At 47.2% G+C, this 15,842-nt stretch overlaps 1 protein-coding gene across 3 annotated transcripts in view; it reads right to left on the reverse strand.

Annotated features, from left to right (window-relative positions):
- Window positions 1-15,842, reverse strand: part of DUSP29 (dual specificity phosphatase 29) — a 35,716-nt gene that overhangs the window by 1,995 nt on the left and 17,879 nt on the right. For all 3 annotated transcript variants that reach the window (XM_045439685.1, XM_045439686.1, XM_045439687.1), the window contains one exon: window positions 6,170-6,390. In XM_045439685.1, coding sequence (XP_045295641.1) covers window positions 6,170-6,390 — 221 coding nt within the window. The remainder of the gene's footprint in view (window positions 1-6,169; window positions 6,391-15,842) is intronic.

Consider the following 15,842-nt stretch of genomic DNA (forward strand, 5'->3'; position numbering starts at 1 on the left):
GGGACAGAGAAAGTAATGAGATTAGGCTCTCCGGCTGTCCCCACCAATGCCATCCCAGTGGCTGCCCTCTCGTGTGTTTGTGGGATAGGGGCAGCTTGAGCTATGTGACTTGTGACCCCAGTGATGTCTCTTCCTGAGTCTCAGGCCTGTGGCTCAGAAGGATGACCAAAAAGACACTTATGAACATCACTGAGCTTATGGAACATCAGGATATGAGAACAGCTTGTTGAAGAATACTTCTGAACAGACATGGCTCCCCCGTGTCCTTCTCACCGCCACCCCCTCACCTGTGCCAGGGGACCATGCCCAGGACCATGCCCAGGCAGAGTGAGAAACCCAAGAGGGCCTGACCATCAGGCACAGGATTCTCTCTCCCCTCCTCCCAGCTGGCAAGGCCTGCACATCTTGCCCATCAGGAAGAACTCCATGATGGCCTCTCCACACACACAGGGCTGGCGCAGAAAGGTGCTTCATAAGGAACTGTTCATTTTGTCACAATTCATTTTCACGAATCTCCACAAGCTTACCAGGCGGCCCTGCAATCCCACCTGCCATGATGCTGAGCTACAAGAGTGTGACCGCACCACATTTCCCTTGGGCACATTTGCTAAAAGGAAGGCAAGAAGCAGGGCCTGCTTCTTTTTTGCTGGGTCGGGTTTGGGGGAGGCTGGCCCTGGCTCTTGCATGGCATGGTTGTGCTCCTGGACTGGAATGTCTACCTCTGGCATTCTAATCCCCACAGACTGTTCCAGAGGCTGGCTGGCTTCTTGCCAGCTGTGCTGATAACTAAAGTGTTTCTTCCTCTCCTGGCAAAAAGGGTAATTCTTTCTGTCACGACTAAATGCTTGAAACAGACGAAAGCTGTAGTTCATTAAGTCTTTTGGGAGCCTGAAGTCTGTTAAGTGGGAGGAGGGGAGGGGAGAAAAATGGCAAAGGGAGATGGAGGGGGTTGGAAGAGAAAGGGGGAAGGGAGAGAAGGGCGTGCTCAGCTCCAACAGAAGCTCCTGGAGCTGAATTTTGGTTTCACAAAAGCGGCGTGAATGCCCTCAGCCATGTGAGCTTGGTAGGTAGGTCTTCCTCCCTTGGTAAAGGGCCTGTCTCAGCACCCTCCAGGCACTGCTCTCTCTTTGCTCTGTGGCTCTGCTAAGCACCACCCTTTGGGGCCCAGCATTGGGTGGTGAGAAAGCTCTCAGAGGGTTCAGGAGACAAGGGCAAGGAGACCTGCATGGAGCCTGCTCCCAGAATGGCCCATACCGGAGAAACTAGGAGGCTCTCTGTTAGACACCAGCCAGAGTCAGGGCCCTAAGTGAAGGCAGCTTTGTCAGGGCACACATTTCCTAGATCAGTGGCTTTCACTTCTTTGTGTGCCCCCTGAAAACATAACACACTGTTCACAGTTTACATGTGCATAGCCCTACCTCGCCCCCAGATCGTCCAAGTACATTTTTACATAGCTTACCATACTCGATCAGCACGACAGACTGATGATGAAATTATCATCTCCATTTTACAGAAGAGATAATGTGCAAAGAAGTGAGCGGCCCTGTTTGCACAGCTGGGAAGTGACAGAACCATGCATGATTTGAGCCCAGGCTCCCTGACACCAGATTCAGAGCTCTATGTGATATCACAAGTGTGTGTGTATCAGACAAAAGTTCCACAAGGTAATATGAACTTTTACTACGCGCAATGCATGCTGCTATATTCAATTATTTTCTAATCAATTCATTCTTTTTAAGGAAATGCTGGCTGCACTCACTAATCTCATTTTATGACACACCAATAGGTCACAATCTATGTTTGAGAAATGGTGATTTCAATTTAATAATTCCCCTTAGCCTTTACCAAAAGGTGAATTCCCACAGTCTTATAAAGAAAACCCATATCCAGAATCTCTGCTGCTCCCCAATTGCGTATTTTCAACTGGTGACCAAAAGATAGGCCTCTGTCACTCAAATCATATATTCAGGCCAAGCCTGTTACCCACCAACCCCACCAACCCCCACCCTCAACTCAACCCCACCCCTGCCAGCTGTGCCCTCTCATAAACAGCCTCCTTCCTTGGTTTTGGGGGATGCCCTTTGCCTGTCTCTTGCTCACTCACCTCCCTCAGCAGCCTGCAAAGGCAGCATTCATACTTCTCCCAAAACACTTCTGGGGGTGTGGAAGCCATCAGAAGAAGGGTCCACGTTGTGTTTTGAACTGCTGGGGGGCAGGCCTGTGTGTGCTGCAGTAGGGCAGGGGATCCTTAAAATACCGTGAATATCTGGTCTGGTTAAAGCTTGGAGGCACCAGAGGACCACGCTCCTGCTCAAAAGCAGACTCGCTTTGTTTATTCATACCTGCCTTAGCCATAATAGATTTTAAAATGCCTTCAGAAGCAGGCTGTGGACTGTTTAAGAAAAAGAAAGAAAGAACAAACAGAGAGTGGTGATACTAAAATCTGATCTTTAGAGCCTTACAGTATCTGCCCCGGGATTTCTTAGAAGATTTCATTAAATTAAGCCCACACTACTTCACCTCTGAGGATGCCATGGCAGGAGGAGTGTAGGCAGTCCAAATGGGGTTCCCATGGCAGTATTTTGTCAGTACTTCTTTGTCTGCTGAAGAATGACAAGTTCAGTTGTTTCAGATGTCATAACCAGCAGGAGTGCCTCACCTTTCATGATTTTTGGTGACCTCTTATACAGTTAGGTCACCGAATGCACAAAATAAGAGCAAAGGACTCTCCTGAGAGGTCCAAATGACAGAAGGAATTCCCGCTGGCCTCTGATCAGCTCTGTGACCCTGGGCACATCACTTGGCTTCTCCAGGCCTCTGTTTCCCCAGCTCTTGGGGCAAAACACTGGACTAGATTATTTCTGAGATTTTCCAAGAGTGACTGCGGTTGCCTGGGGAGTTCTTTCGGAAGAGATGCGTCAGGGTAGGATAGGGGTGGGAGTGGGCCCCATGGGGCTCACTACAAGCCCTGGGCACAGCTCTATAGCACCATGAGAAAGGTTTTTTCAACAAGAATAAACAAGACTGGATGTGAGGGGCAGCAGTGAGAAACAGTGTACGCTTGGCTGAAACTAGCCAAGGAAGAACAGGAAAGACAAGAGAGGGGAGAGAGAGAGATGCCTTGCCTTTGGGCCAGACTGTCCATCAACACCTCTTACATCAAGAGTATAATAAGAAACATACGAGTGATCCTGGCTCTAAAATGCTACAGTAGTGTCCCCTAGACCTCCAATGAACGACTAGACACACCACATGGCATGAAGGCTGAGCACATGCCATCCCCACTGGATGGAGTCTATGACAATGTCATTGCTGGGCTAATGAGTATTTTTGTTTTGTTACTCTGACTACTTAGCACAGGTTACAAACTGACAGTCACTGGATATCTTTTGTTTGGCCTTTGCAGTATTGTAAGAAGTTTTCAATTTGTTGCCAACACTTAAAAATTGGGCAATTTCACATTAAAATCCAGATTGGAAACTTTTCCTGAAAAATCAGATCCACCACATTTGCACTGATTCTCACAAGATGCTGGCTGAGACTGAATAGCAGCTGCCCCCTTTGGAAAATGTATGGGGCTCTCCACTTAGCTACAAGCACCCTCTACCCACACTCCTCTGCTTTCCACACAGCTAGCTTCATTTTTTTTTTTTTTTTTTTTTTTTTTTTTTACATTCCCTGCCAGGTTCTGCAGAGTTCACATTTGATTTGAGCCCCAGACTTGAGGATATTCAATTGTGAAGGGCACTGAGAAGGGACCCCAGCCTCCCTCCTGGCAATGAGGTCATGTCCTGCTCGCTTCACCAGCCAACTATTCTAGTCCCACACTCCTGCCCACTGATTCTAATCCCTGCATGTTCTCTGATCTGGGCATATACTTTTCTCTCTTGACCCTTTCTTTGCTAGGTGCTTTTGACCATATGGTCCATTAGGACCCACACGGGCCTGACATCGCCACATCAATGCTCTGTGATCTGCCCGGGCCTAAGTATGACTTGAGAGCCCCATTCTTTCCTAATTTAGCAGGGGTGGGGGGTGGGGGGTGAAAGACTCTAAAATGTTGTGCCAGGAACTGAAAACAAGCTGTCATACGAGTCTATTGTACTAGTTCAAAGTTGGAATGTCTTTTTTCCTTTTGGGATTGGAAACTTTATTATTATGATGCACACATGCTAGTGTGGTTATGTGCTTCATGGTGCACAACCTCTCTTTATCAAACACATCTGAGAACCTGCTGTGCACCAGGTTCTCTGCTAAGTGCTCTATGTGGGTTACTCCTGATCCTCATTATAACCTTTCAGGGTAAATATTTTCATCACCAGATTGAGAAACCAAGGCTTAGAGAAATCACATTGTTAGTAAGTTGTGAATTTGATCCCCGCCCTGTCTTCTCTAAAGGCTGCCAGACCCCTTCCATTAAGAGAAAGTTTGAAGATACAGTAATGGCAAAAGAGTACATTAAACAGAAACTGAAGGATTGGGTTGTTGTAGCTTTTTGTTTTTTCTTGTCAAATATGTTTTCAGTTAACTTCAAATAATCTGAGGCAAATTTTACCTCATGTTGATGAGTCAGAGTCCAGTTGCTTTTTGATACTGCTTGGAAACCCAGAATGTGCATAATACAAAAGATGGTCCATAAATAGACTCATAAAAGCACGACTTTGAAATGAAGCATCCCTTAATATAAGCACTTAGGCTCTGTAGGTTTTTCTTCTTTTCATTGTGACATTGCTTTCTGAACCAAAATAATGGCAAATCCTTGGTGCCTATGGCTACCTGTGGGGCCAGGACCACTTTGGGATGGCCATCAAGGTCTGGGACTTGGCCTGCACCCAACCTGCAGATTGCAAATTCCTGAAGCAGGCCAGCTGGTCAGGCAGTGAGCCTCATAATCCCAGACTCTTGTGGCAAGAAAGGGTTTCAGTAGCTGGATATCCTGAATTATGTGATGGTCCTATAAAGGAGTATGACGCGTGTGTCTGAAATCAGAGCACAGAGGAGGGAGTTGAAGTCCCTCTGGCCTCTATAAAATGCCCTGAGTTACACCCTGCAGCAATCACTGCATATTGTTTTACCCCCAATGCATACCTAAGCCATGCCTTTCTCTCTAAAATAGCCTTGTAGACTTAACCTGGATTAGACCAGCTAAAACTGTATTTTGAGTGCAAGGACTAGCACTGTGATTTTAAAAAATGGATAATTGGGGCACCTGAGTGGCTCAGTCAGTTGAGCAACCGAGTTTTGGTTTCGGCTCAGGTCATGATCTCCCAGTTCATGGAATCTGAGCTGAAATCAAGAGTCGGACACCTAACGGACTGAGCCACCCAGGCACCTCCACATGGTTTGTGGGATTGAGCCCCTGCACTGGAGTCTATGCTGACAGCTTAGAGACTCCTCGGGATTCTCTCTCCCCCTCACTCTTTGTCCTTTCCCTGCTCTCTCTCTCTCTCTCTCTCTCAAAATAAATAAATAAACTTAAAAATTTTTTTTAAAAAGAATGGATAATTAACCTTGGGAAACTTGGACACCATGAGTGCAAAACTCAGATTCTCAAATATATTTTGCCATATATAAAGGCTAGATTGTCAGCTTTCTATAGGAGGCCTAACTAGACGGAGTATGTGGGAAGGAGGGGATTGGGGGAGGCTGCCAGCTTGGTTGGTTGGCAGGAAAATCTGAAGTCTCTCCATAGATTCCCAGTCAAGGCAGCTTCCTGAAGGTTTTCTGGCATTGAAGCCCCTAGCTATTAGTCAGGTTTGGGTGCAGGCACAATTAGTGTCTGGGCTGTAGTCCCAGGTTTGAGGGCATCCAGACGTCCCTGCTGCTCCAAGGATTGCTGATGAGCCTTAGGGGGTTGGGATTCAGGCCAAAGGCCTTTCCTCTGAACCCTCCCGATCCCGATTCCCCACAGAGGCGATCAAGGCCCGAACCCCACCAGCCGCATGCTTAGTGTGGTTCTTGTGTTCCTGGGCCTCGGACACTCCCAGCTTAATCACACACAACCCCCGCAGAACAGGCTTCAACAGTGCGCAGATCCCACCTCCAGCCAAGGTGAGGGGCGGGGCTTCGGTTTGGGGCGGGGCTTCGTGGGGCGGGGCTTCGTGGGGGCGGGGCGGGGCCTCGGGCGGGTTTGTTGGGGTTGGACCACCAAGGGTCACAGGTCTCTTACTGTGGTCGTGGCTGAGCGCTGCGTCGATGAAAGCGGCCGCCGGGTAGAAGAAGACGCTGAGGTCGAAGGTGGGCAGGTCGTCCGCCTCAACACCGTGGTATTCGATGGCCATGTCGCTGTAGTAGTCGGGCCCAGTGTCCACGTTCCAGCGGCCGTGGGCTGCATTAAGCACGTGCGTGAAGCCCGCCTTCTGCAGCCCGTAGCGGTCCAGTGCCGTAGCTCTGGGCACGAGGGGAGAGGCTGGTTGGCTAAGTGGTGTCGTAGCCTGGATCTAGGGTGAAACTCGGGGCCCGCCAATGGGTTTATGCCATCAGTTCCAAAATAAAACCTAGTCACTGCAGTGAAGGACTTCCCTGGTCCAAAACCCTGATTACTGACCCCTTCACCGCTTGTTTCTGGATAGGCTGGTTCGAGAAGGGAGAGAGTGGAGGGTGGGGTAGGTGAGCTAATCGATCGTCCATTCATTCTTTCATCATTCACCATAAACAGAAGAGCTTAGTGCTAGACACTATGGTGGTTGCAGGAGTGCACTTGTTACCTGCCAACTCCCCTAGAAGACCGCCAGAATAATCTGTTCATCCAGCAAAGCTGGATGTAAGGGAGGGGGTCACCTTCACAGAGCCTCAGGAAACCCTTTAAAGCAGGTCGCTCCTCTGAACCTTCCAGACGTTTATAGGGTTTGGTGGGCTGGGGCTGGAATGACTGATTTAAGATGGTGTTACAGTGCAAAGATTTTATTGAGATTGGGCAAAATTCTTGACATTGATGTTCACAGGGTTGGTGAACACGGTGCAGAACCCTTGCTTTGATAAGTGAATCATTGCCTAGTTTGGCAAAGCGTTTTTCTAAGGAGAGGTATTTGAGCTGTCTATTGTTTGAGTTGATTTCAGGAGCCAACAGTGAAGTTATTTTCTGATTTATAACCTTATCTTTCTAGACAGGAATTTCCAGGAAGAAAGAATAAAGTCATGTTGAAGTAGGTGGCCTTGGAATATGCGGCAGAGGTAGGTTGTCAGAGGAACCAGGAGTTATTTCTGTCTAGAAGGGCCAAGGGAGGCTTTATGGGAGAGGGCTGTTTGAGTTTGTCTTACTACAAATGTTAACACGGTGATGGAGGGGAAGAGGGAAGCAAGGGCAGGGAATTAGCACTACTTACAGTGTGGAGGCTGGAGATAATGAAGCCCTTTTAGGAAATGCTTATTATTTCCTGCAGTCAGTCATTTATCACAAATAATGATTTAAAATCTATTGTGTGCCTGTCACTGTCCTGGGTGCCGATGGTGCAACAGTGAACAGGTTAGTCAAGGTCTCTCAGGACCTCACTCTCAGACACTGCACTCCCTTCTACCTCAAACCCACTATGACCGAAGGATGAAATAGCAAAAAAGTGGGGCAACTGGGTGGCTCAGTCTGTTGAGCGTCCGATTTCGGCTCAGGTCATGATCTCACGATTTGTGGGTTCAAGCCCTGCATCAGGCTCTGTGCTGCCAGCTCAGAGTCTGGAGCCTGCTTCAGATTCTGTGTCTCCCTCTCTGCCCCTCCCCTGCTCATGCCCTGTCTCTCTCTGTCTCTCAAAAATAAATAAATGTTTAAAAAAATTTTTTTTAAGTTCAGATGGCAGTAAAAGCTGTGCTGATGCCTGTGGTCCTGCTTTATGTAAGGTGGTCAGGCAAGGCCTTGCCAGGAGGTAGTATTTGAGCTAAGACTGAGGGATGAGAAGGAGTTAGGCAAGGGTAGCGTTGGAGGAAGTGTTTCATCCAGGCCTAGGGAACAGCAAGTGCCAAGAACAGAATGGAAACAAGCATGGCTGTAGTAGCAAGGGGGATAGTGGTACAAGAGGAAGTTGGAGAGATAGGCAGGGGCTGGGTCATGGTAGACCCTGTAGACCAAGGAAAGAGTTTGCATTTTACTCTTAAGTGTGGTGGAACATCACATGCTACAGAGGGTTTAAGGAAGAGGTGAACATTGTTTACTTTTTTAAAGACCAGTCTGGGGATGTGTGGAGATGGATTGGAGAGGGGGGAAAATAGAAGCAGGGAGCTCTGTTGGAGACTGTTGCAGTTGTACAGCCAGGAGAGGAAGGTGGTTGGACCAGGGTGGGATCACAGCAGGGCTTGCTGAGGGACTGGGAGAGGGGCAGGGAGGAGGAGGCTGGTATGGCCAGAGCATAGGATGTGAGAGGAGAGGAGAGGAAAGTCTGGAGGAGTGTGAGGTTGGAACACGGAAGTGCTTGGATCTGTATTTGGGGCGGGGGGGCGGGTAGGGGCGGGGGTCAAGGAGAGTGGTTGAGGAGGGGTGATCCCAACTAGATTTTAACAGCACAAAGAGCAGTCTACAGCTCAGGAAAGATGACAAGGGCCTGGAACCATAATAATAAGAGGCCAGAAGTGACATTTTGCTCCAGCTGAGGACTCATCTCAAGGTCACTGGTAAAAGGTAGACAGAAGGGACCATATTGGGTACCAACAGTGATCAATACCCTGGGCCAAGAGGAGCCTTGCAGCAGGAAACATGCCATGGCCCCTTGGCCAAGGGCCCCCCATCTGTTGCTGGTTTCCTGGAGCTTTTTCTTGGTCGTGAGAGAAACCATGATGGAGTCCAGTGTTTGGGAAAGAGAGATCCAAACACAGGCATTGAGCTTTTAGAAACATTTGCAAACAGCCCGTTGGAATTGAGCTGTGGAATGGTGGAGAGTTCCACCAACTCCCTCAGCTAGACTTTGGTGCTGCCATCCTGACTATGGACTACATTCTGCTTTCAGTTTTTCCTCAGAAAGACCTGTTTTTCATTTTTCTTCTTGTCCCAAAGTATGTATACAACAAACGTTATGCTTTTGGGACATAGATCTGTACTCAATTAATGCCTCCACTAATGCAGTCCACCTTGCTGAGTAGCAATCCACCTCACTTTGAGGTTGAGCTCAGTGGAAAAATTAAAATGAACTGTCCTTGACAGGAAGTTCCTACCCACCATAAAGACTGTTATCTCTGGGTTCAGCAGCTGGGTTTCAACATAATCATATAGTAGTTTGAATAAATAGCAATTTGCACTTTGTTGCTTTTGGGGTCAAGGATCGGGGTAAATATGTGACAAGACTCGTTGCATGACACCTCCACAGTCAGACCACAGAGCTGGTTTTAGCTGTCTGAGGGAGAGAAAAGGGCTCCTGGAGAGGATCAGACCTGGTGGGTGTCTGAGGCCCACTGCAGGTTTTGGGGCGTCCTATGGCTACCTGAGCCAGGAAGGGAGGCAGTGTCCTTACGCACCACTCTGGGATTTCCCCCAGTTTCCTCATTCAGAGTCCTCCTCTCCTTTCCTCCTTATTTACTCAGAGTCCAGTTGAGAGCTCAGAAGAGTATCCATGGCAAAATGAGGATCTGCAAAGAGCAAGTCTTAGTAGTCTTGGTATATAGTGGCTGTGATGGAGGCAGATCCCCAATTGGTCCAAATGCCTGGCTCAGCAATTATTGGGAGTAGGATAGGTCAGAGGGTTCTCCCTAGCACTGTATTGTTGTTTTCTTAAATTTTAGGGCCATCTGCTTACGTATGTTATGTGGGGAAGAGACTAAGAAATATGCTTCTGCTTTGGAGAAAAGCTCAGGAGAAAAACTGACTTGCCAACTTACCTCTAGAATCTAGATGATGCAGGAGCCTTAGTTTCTGGTTTAGTTAAAAATCCTTATGTAAGCAATTTGTTTATTTAAGAAATTATGTCATAAAAATGTGTCATCTGATTACAAAAATAACACTTGCCCAGTGCAGATTATGAAAAACAGGGGAGCCCGGGTGGCTCAGTCAGTTAAGCATCCAACTTTGGCTCAGGTCATGATCTCACAGTTTGTGGGTTCGAGCCCTGTGTCGGGCTCTGCTCTGACAGCGTGGAGCCTGGAGCCTGCTTCCTATTCTGTGTCTCCCTCTTTCTCTCTCTCTCTGCCCCTCCCTGCTCATGGTCTCTCTCTCTCTCTCTCAAAAATAAGTAAACGTTAGAAAATTTTTTTAAAAATATGAAAAACATATTCCTTCCCACATGCAAAAAAATCACCTGTATTTCTACCACCTAGAGATAAAGTCTCTTTGCTTTTTGATATAAGATTCCTCAGTTGCTTTTCTATGCATAGATTTAGATATTTTATATAGAGATTTGTTTTGGGGGTACAATACTACATGTAAGTTTCAAAACCTTTGACATGGTGATAAATTGTAAACATCTGCCTCTGTCGACATACAGCCTTCAATAGCTGCCTGCTGTTCCATTCTGTAGGGAAATCTCAATTTTACCTCACCAAGCCCCTACTTCTGGATATTTGTCTCCTCTCTGCCCGCCTTGTTCTTGCTCTCTATCTTTATCTCTTTCATGAAGAGGGAGTGGCAGGTATTATAAGAAACACTATAAATGAACAGCTTTGCTTTATTTCTTTGGGCACATCTCTGATTACGTCCTTAGAAGAAATTTTAAGTAGAATTTTGGGGTCAATGGGTATGAGCATTTTTAACACATGTGCTGTGTTGCTAAATTATCCTCCTTAAAGCTTGCTCATTTTGCATTCTTTGCTAATTTCACTGGCAAAAAAAAAAAAAGGAAGGAGAAGAGGAAAAGATATCTCATTTTCATTCATTGTAGCAATAAGGCTGGACATTTTATCACACATTTGTTGGACTCATGCAGTTTACTTTTGAAGAACATTGCCATATCTCTGTTTCTGACCCAATTCCCTTTATCTCCTCTCACTGTGAACCTCTGGCCTGGCCCTGGATTCTTACTGCAGATTGGAGGGCCAGAGAAGTGACTCCCCTCTTGCATGGCCCAGTTTCCTCATTCGGAGTCCTCCCCTCCTTCCTCCTTATCTGGCCTGACCCAGCCTCCTTTCAGCTCCTCTGAAGTTCCTTCAGGAAGCTTGTTTCAACCCACCACCCTTGAGGAATGGCGAATAAGAGCACTCTTGGTGAAGCAGTCTCCTTGGGCAGCACTCCTGACATTCCACTTTTCCAGGCCTCTTGCTGCCCTGCTGATCCCCAGCCGAAATACCTCAGCATCCACCCCAAAGCCCATTCCGCCCCACTCCCCAGGTGTATGCTCTGGCACAGAGGGGAGGAGGGACATGCATGTATACATCTATTCAAGCCCTCCCTCAGCTCCCTTGTGGTGGGAAACCAGCTGCTCCCACATTGTCAGGATTCTACATTGGGCACTGAAGAAAGTCCACTAGTGACTGGGCGTTCTCCATACCCTTGTGTCTGTGAAGACCCACCTATTTCCTGCACCTGACTGTAGACTCTTGTTTGCCAATAGCCTGTATCCTGTACTCTGGCACTCTGTTCATTCTGGTGCATATGACACTTTGGTGTTCGCGTGTTATTTCATGGGCATGACCCTGATGGAGACCTTCTCCTTTGGAGTCTCGACCACACCTACTGCTTACAGGTGGATTTTAAAAGCAGGCATATTTCTAGCTTTTGATCTCCATCAATTCTCCATCAATTTCATCAATGAAAGTGAAATTCCCTGGCTTTCTAGTTTCTTGGGTGTTCTTGTTACTTGCTGACGATGAAACTGTTTGGTTTTGAGGCCCTTCAGAACACACAGGGCTGGCAGGTGCAGTTTATACACTTACACTGCTGCACGAGCTAAAACAACTGAACCTCTGGGACCTTCAGCTTTCTTTCTTTGTCAAACTGAACCAATTACACTGGCAGTACTTTTCCTTACAGGATTCTTGTAAATTGAATGATGCCATACTCGAGTTTCTTTGAAAGGTTAAAAGATAAATTTAAGAGAAGAAAGCAGTAGAAAGATGTACAGCAAAATGTTATCAGTGGCTATCTCTGGGTAAAGGGATTATAGAGAATTTTAATTTTCTTCTTTTTGTCTGTGTTTTGTAAATATCCGTGATGAGTAGGTCATATATTCACTTAACATGCAAGTGTTTACCATGACTTTTTTTTTTTTTTTTTTTTTCAACGTTTATTCATTTTTGGGACAGAGAGAGACAGAGCATGAACGGGGGAGGGGCAGAGAGAGAGGGAGACACAGAATCGGAAACAGGCTCCAGGCTCTGAGCCATCAGCCCAGAGCGTGACGCGGGGCTCGAACTCACGGACCGCGAGATCGTGACCTGGCTGAAGTCGGACGCTTAACCGACTGCGCCACCCAGGCGCCCCTACCATGACTTTTATTGATGTTTTCTTAGTTCTTGGGAGACACTGGCCATTCAGAGATATAAGGTGACCCCAGCATTTTTAATTCTTGTTAGATATCCCTTCATCATCTGCCCCAAGAAGGGAGGCTAAGAGGGGAAAGAGAATACTCGGAGGCTTGGATTTGAGAAGTGATATTGTATTAATGATTACACTAGGCATTTTGCTAACCATGAAAGGAAGTGGCTGATGTTGCTTGAGGCCCTCACTGAGAAGCCCACTGGAAAAGCCTAGCCAGGTCTCCCCATTCACTCTGCCCATGACTGGTGCCCAGTTGTATCTAAGTCACCTTTGGTACTTGGAGGTTCAGAATCCAGGCTTTCCAACTCTTTCCACTAACATTCAGCACGTTAAATTGGCAACCGTGGCTGTGTTTTCACTGCATCCTAAACCACGGTCCACCCTGGAGAAGCAGGTCAAGTTTGAGCTCTGCTTGGTGCCTGAAGGCTGAGTTAATTCCTTCTTTTTGTGGGGAAAGGTTGCAGCTGTCCAGGTGTCCGGGAAGCCCTCTCATAGGCTGAGGGCCAGCTAAGCTGACTGACTTGCTTTCTCCTCACTTTCCAGCCTCCTCAACTACAGACCAGGCCTGGAGATGCCTCTGCTTTCAAGGCTGTTGGTCTGGTTGGGAGGAGAAAAGCAGAAAGGGCAAGATAGCAAGACCACTTGAAAGTGAGCTCAGGCTGAGTAGGGCTGACCACAGGGAGGAATCAGGCTTTAAGGGGAAGGGCAGCTGTCTGTTGATGACCTCGAAAGCCAGACCTTGGAGGCAACTATAGTTTTAATGAAAATGGAGAGCTGCTCAGCACCCCCGCCATTCATGCGGCAGAGCAAGTTAGCGCCGTGGCGTTGTCTCACGGGATGCTGACATCAGGAGGGAGAAGAGAGATTTCTTAATTTTCGTGTTCCAGCCAAGCCTATGGGAGGCTGTCCTGCCTGGGAATTTGCAATCACTTTGACAGTAACCAGGATATTTCCCCTCCTGCTGACTACAAGGGAAAAAAAGAAAAATGAAAAAAGATTTCTCTAAGCAAATGAAAAATGTGAATGAGATTAAAGAGAGAATATTTAAATTACAGAAACTCAGTGCTTTCAAGCATACTCAAGCACTTTTGAAGCACCCATTTAGGGACTGCTGATTGATAAGAGGCGATGAATTATTCTTATCTCATCATTGACGCAAGTCCCTGGCTCTCTGGAGGGCAACACTTGGTTAACCTAATTTGAATCTAATTTGAATGACTTAAAAGTAATAAAACAAGTATGTGCTTGAACCTAATGAAGCCTAATTTATTTAATAGCACATTTCTTAAGGAATTTTATTTTAGAGCTGGAAGAGACCTTTGAAATCATCCTTGTATTTTACAAATAAAGAAACTGAGTCCCAGAACAGTAAAATGTTTTGCTAAAGGCCGCACATAATGACCACCAGCACGGGGGCTTGAACTCTGTGCCCTGAATCCCATTTGAGGCCTTTTGCCCTACTCCATCCATGCTGACCCTACAATTCCCACTTGTAGCAGATTCAGACCCCCTACCAAGCTGTGGGAAATGGGTGGGAAGAGGGTGGCTGTGCCTGGAGCCAGGATGACATTCTGGTGAAAATCTCTGATCGTCGGCCCGTTTTCTTGTCCCAGTGCCTCCACTGATCCAGCACACTCAACACCACCCAGATCCTCACAGGGCTGCAGTGGTGGTGTCAACTCTGCCCTCCCCGGGCTGGTAAGCAATAGGGACTTGGAGTCATCAGGCACTCCACATGGTGAATCCTCTCGGGATAATCTTGGATTGAGAAAATGCTGTAGAAGTTCTGAAATCCACAGGCCCATTGGGTTTTGGTGTGGCACTGCCTCCTTAGGCCTCAGGCCACCTGGGTTCCTGGAAGGCCAGGACAGTATCTGTGGGGGCAATTGATGCACGAGCCTGAAAAAGCCCATTAGGAGGTAACTTCCTTGCAGACTGAACTTGAGTTCATGATAGCATCTCATGGGAGAAATTTGACCAGGAGTGTTTCCCGTCTCAAGGCTGCCCTTAACACAGAAGGACCTTAATGGCAAAGCACAATGACAGTTCTTTATCTTTTACACTGTGAGCTGAGTTTCCAGAAACTGCCTGATCTGTAATAGTTCACACTTATTGGGTGTGCCACACACGGTGCTAAGTGGCATATGTATTAACTCATTGAATCCACATCTTATAGGTAAAGAAATTGAATCTCAGAAAGCATGAGGGACTTGCCCAAGGCCACATGGGGACCAGTGTTTGACTAGGCACTGTGGCTTCCAAGCAGATGCTCAGCCCTTCTGCCTCTCTCCATGAAGAAGCCCTTGAGGGGAGAGGAGGGAGAAAAAGTGACCTGCTTCTTTGGGCTAAGTCTGGTCCCCAGAGGGTCCCAGGCATCACCAGCTACCCCAGAACATCCATCCTCACTCCTGGATCCTAACCACCCTCACTTCCAGAGCCTTGATACTTACCTTTCAAAAATTGTAGGTGCTTTTAAGGAAAGGAAGAAAAAATCAAGCTAAATGCAACTTTCAAATTAAAACTGAGACTTTATGCATGAGGAGCCAGCCGTGAGCTTTTTGCTGCTTTGGGCAACACCTACAGAGAGACCAAGAAACAAAGGCAACCTTGCCTGCTCTCAGCAGGGTTTTAACCTCCATGTGGCCGCATTGGCAGTGGAATTAATTGCTCTCTCAATAAGCATTTGTGAGTCTCATTAGCCTTGTAAGCTGGTGTCTAGGAGGGACCCTGAGCAGAGATGAGGACAAGCACCATGAAGCATCATGCCATGCTGACTTGTGCCCCCCGCCCCCACTGTGCGCGCAGGTCACACACACTGACCGTGGAGCCTGCCTAGACTGTATATGTGTGTGTTTGTTTTGGGGCTCTACCAGGCAGAGCTGGAATGAATCGAAAGGGCGGTAACATTTTCTTGGTTGAAGGAACAAGGTTGCGGTCAGATGTCAAGGAGGCAAGCATATCTTACTGTATCACACCCTGTTGTCTGGCACTCTGTTAACTAGAACTTGACTGTTCTGCTCAGACACTCAGTGGCTTCCTGAAGAGAGTCGCTCAGTGGGCATTCAGTCTTCCACAAGCTGGCCCTGACCTACCTTCCCGTGTTTCTTTCTCACTAGGTAACAATAACAATAACATTTGTATTTATCTTACAAAACGTTCTCATATTCCATATTTCTTTGAATCTTCGTACTGATCATTTTTGGAGATGAGGGCATAGGCCCAGAAAGGTAAAAGGACCTGCCCAAAGCCACTACACCTGCAGTAGATTGTGGCTGTGGTCGATTATGCATTACCACTTGGAATATTTGACAGGTTACACTTTCCTGTCCTATTAACATGAGGGTTTGGCTTGAACTTGCTTTAGCCACTAAAACGTGGGCAGAAGTGGCATGTGTCACTTCTGAGTCAGCTCGTGACTTTCCATGGCCCTTCTCTCCAAGAAACTGGCAATATCCCA

The sequence above is a fragment of the Leopardus geoffroyi genome, chromosome D2, assembly GCF_018350155.1.
Source record: "Leopardus geoffroyi isolate Oge1 chromosome D2, O.geoffroyi_Oge1_pat1.0, whole genome shotgun sequence".
NCBI lineage: Eukaryota > Metazoa > Chordata > Mammalia > Carnivora > Felidae > Leopardus > Leopardus geoffroyi.